Raw genomic sequence first — 19,144 nt, forward strand, 5'->3', positions numbered from 1 at the left:
GGGACAAGCACTGGCCGAACACGCACAAAATATCACTGTATCCGCAATAACATAACCATTAATAAATGTACTGTCATTTACCTGAAACTCGTTCCCAGTGTCTGCAAAAGCCCTGGGAACAAGACTGTTATTTTTTGCGTCGTTTAGAAGCAAAGGTGGTACACATTTCAAATATTATCTTGTCTGCCGCTTTGTAAATATGATGCTCCGATTACGTTTCGAGTGTTCATTATAATCGTCATTAAATATTAACTCTCACAGGGGGGTGGCAGGGGGAGCGGAGATTCTCAAGTTTCATAACAGCCCCGACGATAGTTGATTAATAGTTAACGACTTCTTTTTTTTGTTTTAGATACAAACGTATCTTTTGCAAAAGGATACATTCTTATGTATTTTTCCTCCTAGGCTTCGGTCCTTATCAAAGTCTGGTCAACGTTACTTTACAATTCTGCAATTACTCCCAAACAGTTTTCATCGAAGCATTTCTGGATACTACTCTTCAGCTTCTCAGATTTCTCTTTTAATTCCTGTAGTCTTATTAACGATTAATTGCTTGACGGTCAGTTGGTTTTGAGGGTTCCTCTTCTTAACCTCCTTCTGGAATTGCTGCTTGCAATGAGATAGCTGACACTTTCATATGGGCGCCTACTAACTATCCACATTACTGATTTTGTCTGGGGGGTAGGCCACTAAGTTTTTCTGTGCCACTCAAGGGGTGAGCCGCCCATTCTTTTTTTTTTTTTTTACAATAATTCTGGGGTGGGCCACGGAAAAACGGTATTTTAAACAATAACTTTTCATAGACCAACCCCCTCGCTCTCCACCCCTGTTTGCAGTTTAAATTACTTCTTCTCGATTTTAAACCTTTTTAAACTGATGAGGCTCGACGGACTGCAACAGATATGTCCCCAGTCTTTCACCGCCTCTTGCTCTCTCAAAATTTTCCTCACAATTCCTCTAAGAGTTTACCCATTTACGGTAAAAATCAAACTAGAATGTTTTTTAAGATAAAAATACTCTCAATTCAAAACCCTGTTACAGTTTGGCGCTTACAAATAAGAAATAAATATAGACGAAGTTTGAAAATCAGGCCCCGTTCCGTACTACGGGCTTGCGCTCTACAGAGATCCCTGTAAAATTTCATGTTAAATTGGCTCATTTCATGTCAAATTGGTTTCAATTCGCAAAACTGAGGAAAAGTCGGCCATTTTACTCGCGACTGTGCCGCTCCTTCCTCCCGTGTTCAGAAAACCCATTAAAAGAGAAAGCCCATTGAAAAACAAAATGCTTAAGAAACACAAACTGCCTGTTCAGACTAAGTCATTTACCGATAAATAGAGGAAAGTATTGCGAGGAATCGGTCACTGTTTCTCTGGTATGTAATTGAATTCCTGGAATATTTAACGTCCACCAAGTTAACATTGTTACCGATAAAATATTGTAGAATGCACCGAATTTCAGCCGTTCCTTTGAGTCGCACACTCCCGAGGGATCCACACATCTTGGTAACCATGCAATTGGGCTTTCCCCTTTCCACAGAATTGTCTGTATAACTTAAAGACTTAGTTTGTATGAAAAACTAAAATGTAGAACACTACAAGCTTTGACTTTTATTAGGGTCTGGTCAAAGGTCTGACTTCTTATGGGTCGAACTGAATTACAATTTAGCTTGATGCCGCTGATCCCAATTACACTGCAGTATAGTTTGACAGAAGAACGTGCCGTGCCTCCCCAGTGAATTAACCGAACTTCATTGAGATATACATCAAACTAGTCGTGATAAACAATTTATCCACCGCGTTCAGTTCAACCTTTTATTATATCTCTCAGTTAGTACGCGCTGGGATTGGTCATTTTAACGGGCCGTATTCTACTGTACGGTCCGCTAAAATTTAAAGCTGTTTTTGTCGCCAAAGTGTTTCGTGATTTATCGCTACGTGTTCTTAACATTTTTTAGCAAGGTACAGTTTATTGTTTTTTTTACTTCTGAAATTGTGTATTAATATCTGCTAACGACTTTTAAGAGTCACTTAACAACGATTTCAAATTGACTCGCTTTGCTTTCGAGGTGCGACAGAAATTTGAAGTGTCGATGGGGAAAAAAATCTCGGTCCGTAACTTACAGTACGGCCCTCGAACTTGGTTTGGTTCTTGCCTTACAATAGGCAAACGTTTTCACACACCTGATTTCAGTCTCGCAAGATTTTGCGTAGTTGGATTAATCACACCTACACGGATATCACGCAGGTTTTCCTTCATGCAGCAGTTAAAGGCTGCTTTCCATGTGATCGATCACTACAAAAAAAGTAGGGTGAACCTCACTAAACGGATTTCCACAGATCGCTACGATCATCGAAATAAAACTGAAGTCTGTCTCGCTGCAGAGTGGTTTCCATATCGCTGAACCTCTTTGGCAGTGATCGTAAAGTTTATACGAAAACCAGCCTTCAAGGGCTATTTTCTAAAATGCTACCAGGAGAAAGAAAACAACAACAAAGAAAAAAAAAAAGCCAGAAACTTTGCAATTTTTTTACTTTCATGTTCGAACATAAAGTACACGTTTTTACACTGTTTACAAAATTACTGTTCATCTTGGAACTATGAGGCACGTATTTCTCAACTAAGCTCGACTAAACATTTCATTATCACTTTTTTTCCTGATTTACGCGATACATTTTCAGGCGAATTAGCTGTAAGCACCTTTTTTATCTTATCTATAGAGGGTATCAAATAATTTGTTAATTCAATTCAATATAAAATTCTCCGCTACAATACTGTGAGAGTCCAAAAATTAAACAACAAAAATCGTGACTTCCTAATTGATAGAAAGCCATTTACGCGCTACCAAAAAAGATTCACTTATTTCACTGAATGTCCGATTTAGGTAACAATTAAAAATTGTCGAGAATTACATTCTGAAAGTAGGTTACGGTGTTTACACGAGTAGCTCGAGAAACAATGGTATCGCCTGTTATTGTCAGATGTTGCTCTATGACCTCAAGTAGTGTCAGTTTGCACGTGGTACAGGGACGAGAAGTTTAAGTCACGTGACACTGAAGACAATCAGTCCTGCCAGAATTCACTGAGTAAATGAACCTAATATAATTAATACGAAAGACGAACCCGAGGCAGTGCTTGTTGCACAATAGATCGTACCTCGTCCCGGGAACCCAGTGGATTCCATGTTAGGTTCAGGTCCTTCAGATTAGAAATGGATCTTAAGCTCTCCAGCAGACAATGTAAGTCACGTTCATCCATATTTAAGCTCCAAAGAACTAACCTTGTCAAGTTTGGAAAGAACTGAACGCGCTTGGTGAGTGGAGCAAGGCTACCCCTTGCGTTGAAATTCTTAAGATCAAGCCATTGTAAAGCTGGGAATGTTCCGTTCATTCCTCCAAACAGCGCCTCCATTTCCTCCTCTTGCAAAATGCTTCCATCCGCCCCAGTTAACTCGAGTGTTTCTAAAGACGACATTTCAGGAAGTGACCGACCGAGGGGCGCGGCTGCTGCTGGGGTCAGGCTTATATTATGCAGACTCAGTTTCTTAAGAGTTTTGCGTGAGATACTAGAAACAAGTTTGTTTACTGCTGCAGCACAGCAGTCACGTAACCGAAGGTAAAGAGCGGTGATGTTGATAAATCGTGGTAACACACCAGCTAGTTTTTCTGCTTCCACTGATGTCAATGAGCACTGTGACAGTAGACTACCAATGTTCACACAGCACGTGCAGGGATTTGGTACTTGTTCCAGCAGTTCACACATACCGTCTCTGCATTTACGAAATTCAATGGTTTTCAAATGTTTACAGTTTCTGACAACTGCACCAAGGTCTTTCAATGTCTGCGCGTTCACAATTCCATTACAGTAAAGAGATCTTAAGAATTTCAAACATGACTGTTTTGAACACGAACTTTCGGAGCAAGATGGGGCAGAAATGGTAATAGTCTCAGTAAACAGTCTCGTATGGTCATCACAGCGCAGCCATAACCCTGTTACGTAAAACTGAGCTTTCCCATTATGGACACGAACGACACAATCAAAACGACACTTCGCGCATCCTACAGTCTTAAACTGCGTTAAAAAATCTTCAATCAAGAGAGCAGCAGAGTTCTCGGTTATTCTCAGTAGGTCATTTGAGCAATCGAAAAACTCCAGAACCTCACATAGCCTTGACATCCATTCCCTGTAACCATTACGACGTAATCTGTAAAAAGGAGCATCGTGTAAAAATAAAGCTTTACAGGAAGAATCTTCATTTACAATTCTCATCTTTGGTATATGTTCAGAAAATGGTCTCGCAAGGGAAATCAGGATGATCCCAGCTTTGCAATCTAACCAATATCTCGCCAGTGCACCTTTTGATTGAACTTCTTTAAAAGAATCGTCAACCAAGTCACTGAACCTCTCATGCCTGTCAGTGACGTCACACAGTGGCTCGTCTGTCTCGCTTCCTACATCTGGTATTGTCTTTGATAAATCCAGTGTTGGATCAGAGATCCTGACTGATGCTAAGTGCTGAAAAACGTTCCCTGCTCCATCGTCAGACAAACCGCAAACGAACTGGAAAACATTTTCCCAGGCTTTACAATTCTCCAAGGTACGTGTGTGCTGTTCAATTCCACCGAGATTTCCTTCAGGGACACATCTGTAAGAGATGAACCACGCTGCCAAAAATTCTTGAATGCTCTTGTGGATAAAGGATACCATCCCTGCTGGTCGAAGATTTTCTGCGTACTCGGTAACTTGAAGTAGGCCAATAATCTGACTCCCATCACAACGAACGGCAGCGGACAATTGATCATACTCGAACACATGATCGTCCTTCAAAAGACATTCCAACGCCACCTTTCCGATTTCAGCAAGAACATCTTCGAAATCGTGTACTTTGCCAAAGTGAGTAGGCGAATCTTTCCCTTGATTGTAATCCAAAACGTACTGGACGATCGCCAAATACAATTTTGTTTTGCTTTCAGGAAAGCTCTTCGACTTGCCCTTTTTCCACAGGGTGCAAAAGAAGAGAAGAAGAAGCGGAACTTTCGCTAAGTCTTCCAGGTATTGCCAATCAAGATGACGACTCAGCTCTCTTGCTTCTGCTTCGCCACCAAGCATTCTCCTCATAAAGGCCTTTATGTCCTCTTCACAAAACCCGGTGATCTCAGCATGCATGTCTTTAAACGTTCGTAGCTCGTCAGCTTTGGAAATTCGAGTCGTTATCAGGACACAACAGTTTCTCAGTTTCTTTCCTCTGAATATCTCGTAGATTTCAGAGTTGCTTCCGCAGCGATATTCGTCGTAGCCATCAAACACCAGCAGTACTTTGTCTTGGTTTTTGGTGATGTAACGTAAGATGCCCTCGGTCAAGGCTGTCTCTTCCTCCGAAAAAATGGAGGACTGACTTATGACGTCTTGGAAGCTCTGGCATTTGGACACTTCCTTGAGATTAACAACAAGAACGAGCTGGAACTTTTTTAAGGCATCTTTCTGACTTTCACTCATGTCCTCACTGATGTACTTCTCATCACTTGACGTATCTTCATACTCGTCACTAGACGTATCTTCACACTCGTCAAATGACGTGTCGTCGTACTCGTCACTTGATGTGTCTTCATTCTCATCACTTGATGTGTCTTCATACTCGTCACTTGATGTGTCTTCGCCACCATCTTCACTTGACGAGGCTTCGTCATCTTGTTCTGTTTCTCTCTTGTCTTCATCATCTTGGAAACTCTTCATTGCATCTTTCCGTTCGTGTCCCGTTATCTCGTGATCAAGTTCAGCCCAGTCCACAGCCAGTTTCTTGACGAAAGTGCTCTTCCCAATACCCGTCTGCCCTTGCACGAGTATCCTCTTTGGTACAACACCGTTCTTGCTTGGAGTGAACACGTCAGTATAATGTTTCAGTTCAGAACGTGATGGCCCAGCTGGGGTTTGTTCCTCTTTCAGCCAGGACAGTCGAGTGTAGATCTGGTGAATGTCCACGGGGGATTTTTTAGACCAGGCAGAGGTGGGCACTGTGGCGGTCCTTTTGTAATGCTCTGCCAGTTTACTTCGACAGTGTTTAACATCGAAAGTTTCGACTGCAGCAGCATCTGATTGGAGAAAATATAAACAAACAATTATGACCTCGACGCACGTGACGGCAGCAGTTAAGTTACACTGCAGTAAACGGTATCCTACATGTACAGGTATAAGCCGTTTGGATTGAAAACGAAAAAAAGCCAAAATTGTCGGTTTAGAGTAGGCTTTTTAACTACGCGTAAATGGCACGCAGAAAAATAGCCAGCTTTAAACGTTTGTAAGCTATTTGAAAGCTTTGGCAACTTTATCTTTTTCGTATTGGAATAAAAACGTTCTCTGGTTAAAAATATATTAAAAACATAAGCTTACGGCTATCAGTCTATAGCCTTTAACGAATGAAAAATGTGGCGCGCAAGCGAAAATATATACGAATGGGGTGCGAAAAATTGAGAATAAAAACAAGCGTGAAAAAAGCTAGAAGATAAAAATGTAAATGAGGCCTGATTGCAATAAAATCGAGTATTGCCTAGGCAACGGTTTTGAGTTGTTTTCCGCGTCGACGGTTTTTGCTGTGTGCCAAGATTCTAGTGTTTTTCGAACGCGGTAATTGCCTTTGTCAATGACACAAGCATTGTCGAAATCAATGGAGTGATTGTTTTGCCACGCATGGTTGGCAACATTAGAGCCATTTGAATAGTTCTTCAAGTTTCGTTGATGTTCCTTTTTTCGGGTTTGGAAGCATCTTCCGGTTTCTCCTATGTAATTCCAAGGGCAGTCTGGAATTTTGTAAACAACATTACATTGAAAATCTGAGGGTTGTCTGAACTTTGGTGACGGGAATTCTTGTTGAAGGGTTTTAAGTGGTTTGTTGACAACTCGGATATCATTCTTGCGGAGTAATCTTGTGACTGAGGGGCTCGGTTAGGCCGCTGATGTAAGGGAGACATGCAAAACCCTGGTACATATTAGATGGATCAGCCCATTTGAAGAACATAGAAACCAGTTCTTCTGGTGGAGGAACTGTAGATGGGGGTGGCTTCTTATTGAGAATGTTAGAAATAACAGCCGGTGGGTAACCATTAGCTTCTAACGCGATTGTTTTTCCTTCAAAGCTGCTAGGGAGGTTGGATGCCCGGAACAAGAGGGTCGAGGCCGTGCTGATTTTGTGTTCTTTTGCATGATGGGAAGAGAAATCCAAATAACGGTCAGTATGGGTTGGCTTCCGAAATATATCAATAAAGGCAACTCCATTTCTTCTGGAAACCAACCAGAGAACGTTTTTATTCCAATATGTCTTATCCTGGTTACAGTTCTATTTTTACTTTTATCGTTTTCGATTATTTTTAGATGCGGACCGCATTCAGACTTCTATGGACAAACATCTTCTATCCATGACTGACAACTGAGAGGCAATGGTAACCAGGCCCCGGTCACACTGACGTGCCAGTGGAAGTACAGTAAGGGAGGTTAGGCCTGTTTATACGTCGCACAATCGTCGAATTTAATTCGGACGAATTTAATTCAAGGACCTGCTAGTAACTAAATTCGAGGACAAAACACCACTATTTGTAGCTGTCAAAGTATCTTGTAGAAACGATCTCGAAGAAATAATAAAACACAAGGCTGTCTGCTGCGCTGTCAAATGGTATCTTTAAGGGGTCAAACAGAGCTCGAGACCCGCCTGGGTGGGTCTTTTTTAGGGATTTGTTTCAAATTTTCCGACGAGCACGATCGACCATTTCACATAGGAGTACCCCCACCCGGGCTCAATTTGGACCAAAGTATTTATTTTACAGCTTCAAGTATTGACATCGTCGAACGCATCAGTTATTACTAAGATCTTTAACCTAAATATACTCTCGCACATTTAAAGTATAAATAGCACCATCTAACCATTAGTTTTTCAGACTTGAAAATAAAGTACGCCTGACTTTGAAATGTCGTTTACCTGCCCTCATTCGTTCATTAAAATAGTGGGGAAAAAATCGACGAAGAAATTAAATGCAAGACGGCCACTCTATTATTATTTAATTTTCCTTCAGTTATTTTTCTTGGACTTTCTTTTTATTTCATTTTTTGACTTTTATTTCTTGTCTGCCTCGAGGATGATCAATAGACCTTTCAATTTTTATTACTCCTGATATGATGTATAAGAAATTTCTAGTATGAAGAAAAATCTAAAAACGTTATTCAGAGAACAGTACAGTTATATGTATCACAAAAACTACATCATATTTGGTCTCTTTTACTAACCTGGTTTGACATCTTCCATTCTCTCACTCTTAATTTCATGCGCCAGCTGCTCTACTTTGTCATCTGTTTTGGTGAGACTATCCTGCAGTTGTGCCATATCTTGCCCCAGTTCTTCTACTTTGACGTTTGCTGCAGCAAGACCTTGTTCTGCTCCCTCGACTCTTTTTCCTTGTACTTTGACTTCGATATTTGTTTCAGCAAGACCTTGTTCCGCTCCCTCAACTCTTTTTCCTTGAAGTTCGACTTTGATATTTGTTTCAACAAGACCTTGTTCTGCTCCCTCGACTCTTTGCTCCACTCCCTCAACTCGTTGTTCCACTCCTTCAACTCTTCTCAATAATTCTTCACTCAGCATTTTCTTCATGGACACTAGCCTCTCCAAGATTTTGTCAATCTCTTCTCTTCTAGTCTCCTCTTCCTTTTCAAGCTTCGTTTCCACTCCATCTAGTTGTGCATCATGCCCTGCCAAGTCTGCAATGATTCCTTTTACTTCTCTTTGGACCAAGGATAGTAGATCTTTGTCCACAGCATGTCCCATACACAGCTGGCAACCTAAGAAAAGATTCATCAGTACTTTACTGATGACATATGCAAGTCACTAGGACAGGTCACCTAAGGACGTTCGCGTCCAAAATGTTCCCACCGACAGATTTTTTTAAATCTTGCCATGAAGTAAGGTAAAGATCAAATGGGGAGTTACCTTGCTCGTTTTTTAGATAAGGCACTTTTAAGACCTTTTGTTATTTTAAGATGATGTAAATTTACAGCTATCGGTCAGAAAACAAGCTACTATTCTAATGAAATTTAGATCAGGTAAATATACTCAATTCAACCGAACTAAGTACAGTCAAACCCCTATCAAGCGGCCCTCTTCTAAGCGGTCACCCTCTATCAAACGGACACTTATCAAATTCCCAAAAAGTAGTCCCATTATTTACTGTAAATTTGACCTCTATTAAGCGGTCACCTCTGTTAAGCGGACGCGGTCACCATTTAGAATTCCCAACTGGCGAATTTGATCGTATTTCACCTCTATTAAGAGGTCACGTAGTCAATTACAATGCGATATTTCAGGATATTTTGACATGATGATACGCGAACCATGTCCAGTTTCTTCCAACCGCTCATCAAACACAACATGATATACTGTTGTGTGAAATGTGAAGGTGAATTAATCAACATGACACGGGCGTGGGACAAAGGAAAATTCTGAGTCCCCGAGAGGAATCGAACCCATGACCGGGCGGGTGTTCGGGAGGTCGTAGGTTCGATTCCTCTCGGGGACTCAGAATTTTCCTCTGTCCCACGCTCCTGTCATGTTGATTAATTCACCTTCACATTTCATTACCGAGCTTAAAAATTCACCATCTTTATTAACTTATCACTACTCACGATGACTTCGATAGTGTCGATCCTAGCAGTATGCAGGGCACCTGTCATATATGAACTCAGTTTAATGACCTTGCTCTCCATGAGTTCTCGTAGCTCAGTGGATAGTGCGCCCGCCCGGTGCTCGGGAGGTCATGGGTTCGATTCCTCTCGGGGACTCAGAATTTTCCTTTGTCCCACGCTCGTGTCATGTTGATTAATTCACCTTCACATTTCATTACCGAGCTTACAAATTCTTGTTGTAAACCGAGAGTCAGACAATATACTGTATACATGCTACAGTTCCATTTTTACCATATTTTATACTACGTTTTGGGAAACCTCTATTAAGCGGTCAACCTCTATTAAGCGGTCAGTTGGCTCATTCCCGACGGTGACCGCTTAATACAGGTTTGACTGTAAATTAAGTAAACTTTTGCAGCTGATGTCCTTCTTAGAGGTAGAATAGGTACAGAAAAAGAGTAAATATTAGTTGTTCCGAACTGAGATTTTGTGTTCATTTTGTGTAAGGCGCGTTGCTTATTTACCGAGTGGAGACTAGGTCCGAGTGATGACATGTTGTAAACGAAGAAACGTGAGCTGGACGTTCGGGTCAAAGAGCAGATGAATATTGTTATAAATTTTGTTGCGTTTATGGAATAAATCGTTCATTTTCATGGTCCTTCGAGCCGGATATTGGATTTGGAGAAACAGTTTCGACGATTGGTCGAGCAAAAGGAGAGTTGGATCCGTTTATTACTGCGAAGAAGTTGGTTTTCGCATATCGGCGATTTGGCGCCAAACAAACCACATGTGTATTGCGTCAGCACTTTGAACGAGAGGAACTTCTGTGAATGTGCAGACCTGTAATTGTTGCGATTATATGAGGTTAGTAAAATTTGTGGTCTTTCAAAATGTCGAAAGATTTAGAAGCTATCAAGAAAAAGAGAAAATTCCTGAGAAAATCTGTCACAGACACGTTGAAGTTAATCGACGAAGCCCTGTCACAACAAGATAATTATGCACGAATTCAAGTGTTGAAAGATAATGTCGCAAGTAAGTGGAGTGACTTGCAGGAAGTGCAAGCCACGATGTGCACAATGTTAGAGGATGAAGAGATCGAGGCGGAATGTGAGAGCCATAATGAATACGAAGCGCGTGTAATTGAAAGCATGGCCAAAATGACAAGTTATTTGGCAAGTAAACAAGTTCCCGAAGTACAATTGTTAGGAAGCAATCCACCCGTATCCCAGTCGTCCTCTCAAGTACAAGTTAAGCTACCCAAGATTAATCTACCAACCTTTGACGGAAATGTTTTGAGCTGGCAACCCTATTATCAGTCGATAAAAGGTTCAGTGGTTGACAATCCGTCGTTGGCAGATGTCCAAAAATTAGAGTACTTGATGAGATCGCTAAAGGGTTCGGCTGCTGAAGCGGTGAAAGGTTTTGCAGTGGTACAAGCGAATTACAAGCCAGTTTTGGAAATCTTGAAGGAAAGATTCGGGCATGCAAGGTTAATACTTGATGCACATGTAAGATCCTTGATCCATTTGCCACGTTTGAGCTCTGATGATGCAACCTCCATGCGTAAATTCTACGATGAAGTGATAGGTCACGTTCGCTCTGTTGAGTCCTTTGGTGAAAAGTTTAATTCTGAAACTTTGGCTCCAGTTCTTGTGCCTCTAATAGTTGACAAGCTGCCAAAAAAAGTTGTGGAAAAATGGGAATTGGAGCTTAATGAGGAGAAAGCTAAACAGGACTGTGTGGAAGTGAAAATACTGTTTACTTTCTTGGAGCAATTGATAAGAGCTAAAGAGTCTTCACAGCCTCCTTCTCTTGATTCCAAAGCTCCGGCAAAGGAAAATCTTGGAAATCGTGAAAACCGTTTCAAGTTTAACCGGTCACAAAAATTATCCACCTCTGCATTATGTGCGGCAACGCAAGAGGGCAAGTGTGTCATTTGCTACAAAAACCATGGTTTGAAGTCATGTGTCACTTTTCTGTCATTACCTGTGAAAGAAAGATTCAGAAAAGCAACGTCTAAAGGCCTGTGTTTCCGATGCCTTGAACCTGGTCATAGAGCCGAAGTGTGCCAGAAACCTCCATGCAAGCATTGCCAAGGTAGACATCACAGTCTCCTGCATCAGGACTCAGCTCGTCCTCCCTTGGAAGAAGTCAAGGTGGAATCAGCCCCGGAATTACTACCCTCGTCGTCAGGTCCTGCTTTGCCATCCTCAGTTGTGGCAAATTCTGTTGCAGTGAGCTCAGGTGGAAAAGTGATCCTGCAGACCATACCAGCTATTTTGTGTGGATCAAATGGGTGTTCAAAAGTTGTGAGATGTTTCTTTGATCCTGTTTCTCAAACGTCGTTTGTTCGGCAGAGTGTAATTGATGAGCTTGGTCTTGATGGGAAGAGTGTCAAAATTGCTGTTTCTGGATTTGGTGGAGAGGCCACCAAGAGCACTTTGCGGAAGAGAACTGCGTTTACTGTGGCACCTATTGACAAATCTGGACAGCCTCAATGTATTGAGGCACTTACTACACCAGTAATATGCCGGCCAGCTGAAGCTGTGGATATTCATCCAACAAGATGGTGTCACCTTCGAAACATAGCATTTCCTGAAGAATTCCCTAGAGAGGAACAAGAGATTGATGTGCTTATTGGCTTGGATTTCTATTATTCCTTTGTGACAAGAGACATCGTAAGAGGGGGTTCCCGTGAGCCAGTTGCAGTTCGCACAACTTTGGGTTGGGTCTTCTGTGGGCCAACAGGTGGTCATGGCCAAGAATGCACTGTGTCTATGAATGTTCAAATTAGTGTTGAAGAACAATTGAATGAAACACTTCAAAAGTTCTGGGATTTGGAGTCCATTGGTGTCAGACTTGCTGAAAGTTCAATTTCTACTACTCATGCAGAAGATGTGGTCTTGAAGAAGTTTAAAGAGACACTAACATACGATGATGGTCGCTATGAAGTATCCTTACCATGGAAGGAAGATTGCATTTCATTGAAAGATAATTACCGGCAAGCGGAAAGTAGGTTGTACAATCTAGAAAAGAAGCTGCTCCATGAGCCAGTGAAAGCTGCATCGTACAGAGAAGCGATTAACAAGTATGTTGAGAACGGTGTTGCTGAAGAAGTACCTTGTGATGAAATTACACCAACAGATGGGCGTCCGGTGTTCTATCTCCCTCATCATGCGATCATCAGGGAAGACAAGCAGACAACCAAGACAAGAGTTGTGTTTGATGCATCAGCGAAAGATAGCAATGGTGTCTCTCTGAACAGCTGCTTAGAGCCAGGCCCAGCATTACAGCCAGATTTGGTCGGAATTCTTCTGCGTTTTCGAAAGAATTATGTTGGTATCATGGGTGACATAGAGAAGATGTTCTTGCAGATTCGGTTAAAAGAAGAAGACAGAGATTCACACCGGTATCTGTGGAGAGATTTGGACCCCAAGGCCACGCCTAAGATTTACAGAATGACAAGGGTCACATTTGGAGTTGTTTCCAGTCCGTTTCTTGCCATTGGCACTATTCAAGAGCATGTGAAAAGGTGTAAAGAAACATTCCCTGTTGCATCAAATGAAATCTTGAGGAACACTTATGTTGATGACTTTGCCTCAGGGAGAGACAATGTGCAGGAAACGCTGAAATTACAGCGAAGTGCTACTGAGCTTATGCAGAAAGCTGCCTTTAATTTGACAAAATGGTCAAGCAATTCATCTGAGCTTATGGAGGCCATACCAGAGAGGGACAGAGCAGCAGTTAGTCTTGTCAGCCTGGAAAGTGATCTAGCAGAAGCACATCCAATCACAAAAGCATTAGGATTAAAGTGGAATACACTTACTGACAACCTTGTCTTTACAATTGATGTGGACATTGTTAAGTCGAGATCAAAGACAGTGTACACTAAAAGAAAGGTGGCGTCTTTAGCAGCAAAGATATTTGATCCGATTGGTCTAATCGCACCCTTTTCAGTGAGGTCAAAATTAATTCTTCAAAGCTTGTGGACCAAGGGTGTTGGATGGGATGAGGAAATTCCCATGGAAGTCTCATCGAAATGGAATCAGTGGGTTCAAGAGATTTCTGAACTTGGACACCTTCAAATTTCTAGATGTTACACTGATTTGCCATTAGGTCAGAACCCCAAAGTAGAGCTACACGCATTTGGTGATGCGTCAGAAGTTGCTTATGCCTCTGCAGTTTATCTGAGAGTTGTTTGTGAAGATGGAAGGGTATCTACCAGTCTTGTGATGTCCAAGACCCGAGTGGCTCCTGTAAGGAAGATTACCCTACCACGCTTAGAGTTGATGGTTGCTGTAATTACTGCTAGACTTTGCACCTATGTCAAAGGTGCAATAGATTGTCCCATTAGCCGCATTGTTTGTTGGACAGACAATTCTTCAACGTTACACTGGATTAGAGGAGCAGCCTCACAGTGGAAACCATTTGTTGCTAATCGTGTTATTGAAATTCAGTCGTTGCTGGATCCCAGTGTTTGGAGGTATTGTCCAGGACCGCAGAACCCAGCTGATCTACCTACCCGAGGTTTATCTGCAAGTCAGTTACGAGAGAGTCATTTGTGGTGGAAAGGACCCTCTTGGTTGCAAGAGTCCGAAAAAGATTGGCCCGAGGATTTAAGGTCAAAACCCTCCAGTGAAGTTGTTAACCCAGAGAGGAAGAGTAAAGCTAGTGTCAGTTGTGTTGTGCAACCCAAAGAGCCGTTTATTGACTTCACAAGATTCAGCAAGTATAGTCGCTTGCTAAGAACTGTTGCTTGGATCAGAAGATTCGTTAGCAACTCAAGAGTGAAAGAAGAGGAAAGAATTGACAGCCCTTTAACTGGTTTAGAGATACAAAATGCAGAAGAATGGTTGATATCTCATGTACAAGAAGCAGGTTTTCCTGAAGAAATTGCGTCATGTAAACAGCATGGTCCAGTGAAGGACAGCAACCTTGCCAATTTAAACCCGTTTATGTGTCCGACTAGTCATTTTCTTCGTGTTGGAGGAAGAATTCACAAGTCACTGTTGCCAGAAGAGGAGAAACATCCTATTATCCTGCCTTCTAACCATCCTGTTGTTAAGTTGTTAATTGATGATATTCACAGCCATGAACTACATGCTGGAGTTGAACACACTTTGTCACTTTTGCGACAGAGATTTTGGGTGATCAAGGGACGATCGACCGTCCGTCAGACACTAAGGAACTGTCTAATTTGTCGCCATTACCAAACAAAACCCTTTGGTCAGCAGATGGCACCACTTCCTGAAGACAGAATTAAGCCTGCACCACCGTTCACTAACGTGGGTCTAGACTTTGCTGGTCCTTTGTATTTGAAAGACAGTGGTGAAAAAGTCTATATCTGTCTATTTACATGTGCAGTTACCCGTGCAATACACTTGGAGTTGGTATGTGATATGACAACTGAGCGATTTCTCCTTGCTCTTAGACGGATGATTGCAAGAAGAGGAATGTGCAGCATTATTTGGTCAGATAATGCAAAAACTTTTAAGGCTGCTAACAAGGAGCTACAGCGATGTTGGAGAGTATTGGAATCAGACCAGACCCAAAGTGCTTTGTCTGAAAAGAAGATTCAGTGGAAGTTCATTGTGGAAAAAGCCCCATGGTGGGGTGGCTTTTATGAACGTCTTGTAAAGAGTGTCAAGACGCCACTGAAGAAACTATTTGCCAAAGCAATGTTGGATGCCGAGCAGTTAACTACTATTTTAGCTGAAATTGAAGCACAGCTGAACAGTCGTCCTCTTACTTACCTTGGTGCAGACCCTGATGACTACAGTGTGATTACCCCTGCACAGATTTTGATTGGCAGGAATCTTCAAGCGTGTCCGACTAAAGACACTCATGTTTCAGAACAGACCTCAAGAGCCCTCACCAAACGTTTTCAGTATCACCAGAAGCTTGTAAATGGATTTTGGAAGCGTTGGCATGCAGAGTACCTAAAATCCCTGACACCTCTCAAGAAATGGTACAAGATTGGTCGTGAAATCTGCAAAGGTGACTTGGTCCTAGTAAGTGAGGATCGCGTAGCTCGGGGTCAGTGGTCACGTGCACGAGTGGAAGACACCCACACAGGCCGTGACGGTCTTGTCCGGTCCGTTACCCTGCGGACCTCATCTGGAAGTCTTACCCGTCGTCCAGTACAGCGGTTACACCTGTTTGAAAGCTCTGATGCTGACTTAGCTGCTGAACTTAATTGAACTTTATGAGACCTTGTTGAACATTTTAGTTGAACTCTATTGAACTTGGTTGACAAGTTACATGTAGTGATGCACTCCCTGCATCGGGCGGGAGGATGTTCCGAACTGAGATTTTGTGTTCATTTTGTGTAAGGCGCGTTGCTTATTTACCGAGTGGAGACTAGGTCCGAGTGATGACATGTTGTAAACGAAGAAACGTGAGCTGGACGTTCGGGTCAAAGAGCAGATGAATATTGTTATAAATTTTGTTGCGTTTATGGAATAAATCGTTCATTTTCATTAGTCTTGTCCATCCACGTTCGAAGAAAACGTCAGTCACACGAGAGCAGAAAAAGCGAAATATTTGTAACTTTTTTACAGACAGATTTTTCCTGTTTTTTTTCTTTTGAGGAATGAGGCAATGTCTCCTGTCAGGTCTTAGAGAAAATGGTACAGAGAAGGAGCCACCTCTTTGGGCAGCTCTTAGAGTAGGTGGTGTAGGGGTGAATCAAGTTCCTCTACCTTCATTTAGAGTAGATGGTGGAAGGATAGAGATATCTAGTGGATGGGATGGACAAAGCTCCCTCAGCGGCTCTTAGATTAGAAGGTGGAGGGATGGAACAAGCTCGTCTACTTGCAGCTCTTAGAGTAGGTGGTTCAAAACTCACAAAGGGATGGACTCTTACAAGTAGGTGGTGGGGGAAAGTGGAAGCTCTCTTGGCTGTAATAGAGTACGTGGTGGGGGATGTAAAAAAGCAGGTTCTCTGGGTAGCTCTTAGAGTAAGTGGTGGAGGATTGGAATTAGCTCCCCCGGAACTTCTTGTAGTAGGTTATGGAGGGATGGAGGATGCTCTCCTGTCAGCTACTAGGGTAGTAGGTGGTGAATGGATTGAGCAAGATTGATCTCTTGCCAGTTCTTGGACTAGGGGTGATTGATTCTAAGAGGTGTCAAGAGAGTTTGCTCACAGGCTTGTCCTTTTTTTTCAAGAACGTGACAACTGTTGAGGATGAAGAGTGGCAGGGAGCCTGTGAGTTGTTTTGAAGGAGCACCTTAAAATCAGAAATCTCCCTCAATCCTGGAACCACACTTATCAAAGTTTCATGTCTTTCCACTAAAAATAATTATTATCACTTCTTTGCAATTTGCAGGGAAAAGTGGCTGAGTTTTCTACAATGTGCACCACAGAGTTTGAAGTTTTATGGCATCTCTGTATCTTCCGTGTATTCCTCTTTTCGCTGATGGATAATTATTTGGATTCCTCAGAAACAACGGAAAAGCATAAACAATATCTAGCCTAATGTAGATCAATTATGTAAAGATCTGTTATTCCAACGGATGGAACGAAGTGACCTGGAACGAAGTGACTGTAAACCGTGTGGATCAGTCATGAATGATGTTACAGTCACTGCCAATACATTCACATATCAATAACAGATCTTTACATAATTGATCTGCATTATACAGTCACTTTGTTCCACAGTCACTTCGTTCCAAGTCACTTCGCTCCATCCATTGGTCACTTCGTTCCATCAAAGAGTCACTTCGTTCCACCAAATAGTCACTTCGTTCCAAAGGTAAACTAAGCTACTACCCTCAAGAAGTTTTGTCCGCGGGTAACTGAGTAATACAATTCTTTTGATCGCTGTCAGATGCAATGCGAAGATTAAAACCCTTTCATTACTTTTATAAGTGAACTAGAAGTTTGTATCGAATCGATTCAAGATGTATATCGAGTCGACTTTGCATGTGTATAAAAACGATGTCGAGATATAACAAAATGAAATGGAAACGACAAAAGGATCGGATACCAGACAGTCCAAGGACTCTATCCGCTTAAGGTGTTTAGTAGCTTTGTAAGATTAGAAGTTTACTTGCTTAGTTTGTAAAAATGATTAGCAGTTTACTTGCTTAGTTTCCCCTTAGAACGAAGTGACTATTCTTTGGAACAAAGTGACTCTTTGATGGAACGAAGTGACTCTTTGATGGAACGAAGTGACCATGGAACGAAGTGACCGGATACCATCCACACTAAGATATAGATTAGTCAACTTCATAGTATTTGTCGAACTAGTTAAATCAGAACAAAGACAAACCAGAATCTATCTTTCATAAGTACCTTTTGATTGCCAATCAGAAAGCTGATCTACAGTGGTCTTTTCCACACCACCAGTCAGTCCCAGACTTCTCACCAATGTTGCCAGCTGGGAGAAACAATCACTGAAGAAGACTTCAGTCCAGTCAGTAACATTACAGTGGCCCCATGTGTTCCTGACATTTTCCCTGACATCATCAGCTGAACTCTGAATAGACAACCCTGGATTTGGAGAGTGGAAAATTGGTGCTGGGTTGTTAAATCCCAGCAGACGAAGGATTGCACTCATGTCCAGTGACTCGTCAAAGCCTGAAAACTTAGCAAGATGATCTGGCAGGAACAGCTTGGCCAAGTCGACTGAACTGTTGATGTTGTAGTTGTACTTGTGTAGGTCTTTCTTTTTCATGCCATACAACTGACGATTATTGTTGACGTTCTGGAATTTCAAGTGTTCAAAGCATGGATCAGTACTGACCTGATGGTAAGTCAGTGCCTTTAGGGTACAAGGTGTGGCCAGACCACTGCAGTAGTTGTCCAGGTTTGTATAATGAGTGTCCATTCCTTGTTTTATGAAATCTCTCAATACTGGGGCTGCTACTTTGTTAATGGCAATCCCAACTACAAGCCATCTCTTCTCCTCATCAGAGACCATCATCTTGACTTACCAATTAATTATACTCTAAATAATCTCCACAATGTCTTCACAGATCTGGAAAACAACAAAAATGAAATAGTCCATTTTGAGTCAAATACATGTAATGACACCCCCTATAGTCACTTGAGATTACAAAGAAAAATATTTCATCCCACTGTAAATCAATGGTACTAGACAATCAGTAAGGCATAATTATGTACTTTGATGCATTTAAGTTAAAAAAAAAAAAAACAATGTCCAAACCTTTCAATCACCAGATACTAAGAGCTATATCTGTAATCTGTTCTTTGCAATCTTGTGTACACAAGGTGAAATATTATGAACCTACATGCATATCTTAACTAGAGGACTAATTTATTTCTTGATATATTTATATGCAAACAGTTATTGACATTATTTTATAATCCATCAAATATTTTCACTCGGTTGGTCTAAACGCGTCACGTAACTGAATATGACCCAGCTAAAACTGGGAAATACATGTATCAAAGTGATATTCTCCAATTTTCAAAACTACGCTTGTCGCAAAATATATTAATTTTGAAGGATATATA

General features: G+C 41.6%; 1 protein-coding gene across 1 annotated transcript; it reads right to left on the minus strand.

Moving 5' to 3' along the window:
* Nucleotides 1–40: 40 nt before the first annotated feature.
* Nucleotides 41–18,610, minus strand: LOC145500896 (uncharacterized). The gene is made up of 3 exons (XM_081480431.1): nt 17,960–18,610; nt 8,272–8,823; nt 41–6,089 (listed from the first exon to the last, which is right to left on the minus strand). The coding sequence occupies exons 1-3, from the start codon at nt 18,588–18,590 to the stop codon at nt 3,106–3,108; spliced, it is 4,167 nt and encodes a 1,388-aa protein (XP_081336557.1). The 5' UTR covers nt 18,591–18,610; the 3' UTR covers nt 41–3,105.
* Between the last annotated feature and the right edge of the window lie 534 nt (nt 18,611–19,144).

The sequence above is a fragment of the Orbicella franksi genome, chromosome 10 (assembly GCF_964199315.1).
Source record: "Orbicella franksi chromosome 10, jaOrbFran1.1, whole genome shotgun sequence".
Classification (NCBI taxonomy): Eukaryota; Metazoa; Cnidaria; class Anthozoa; order Scleractinia; family Merulinidae; genus Orbicella; species Orbicella franksi.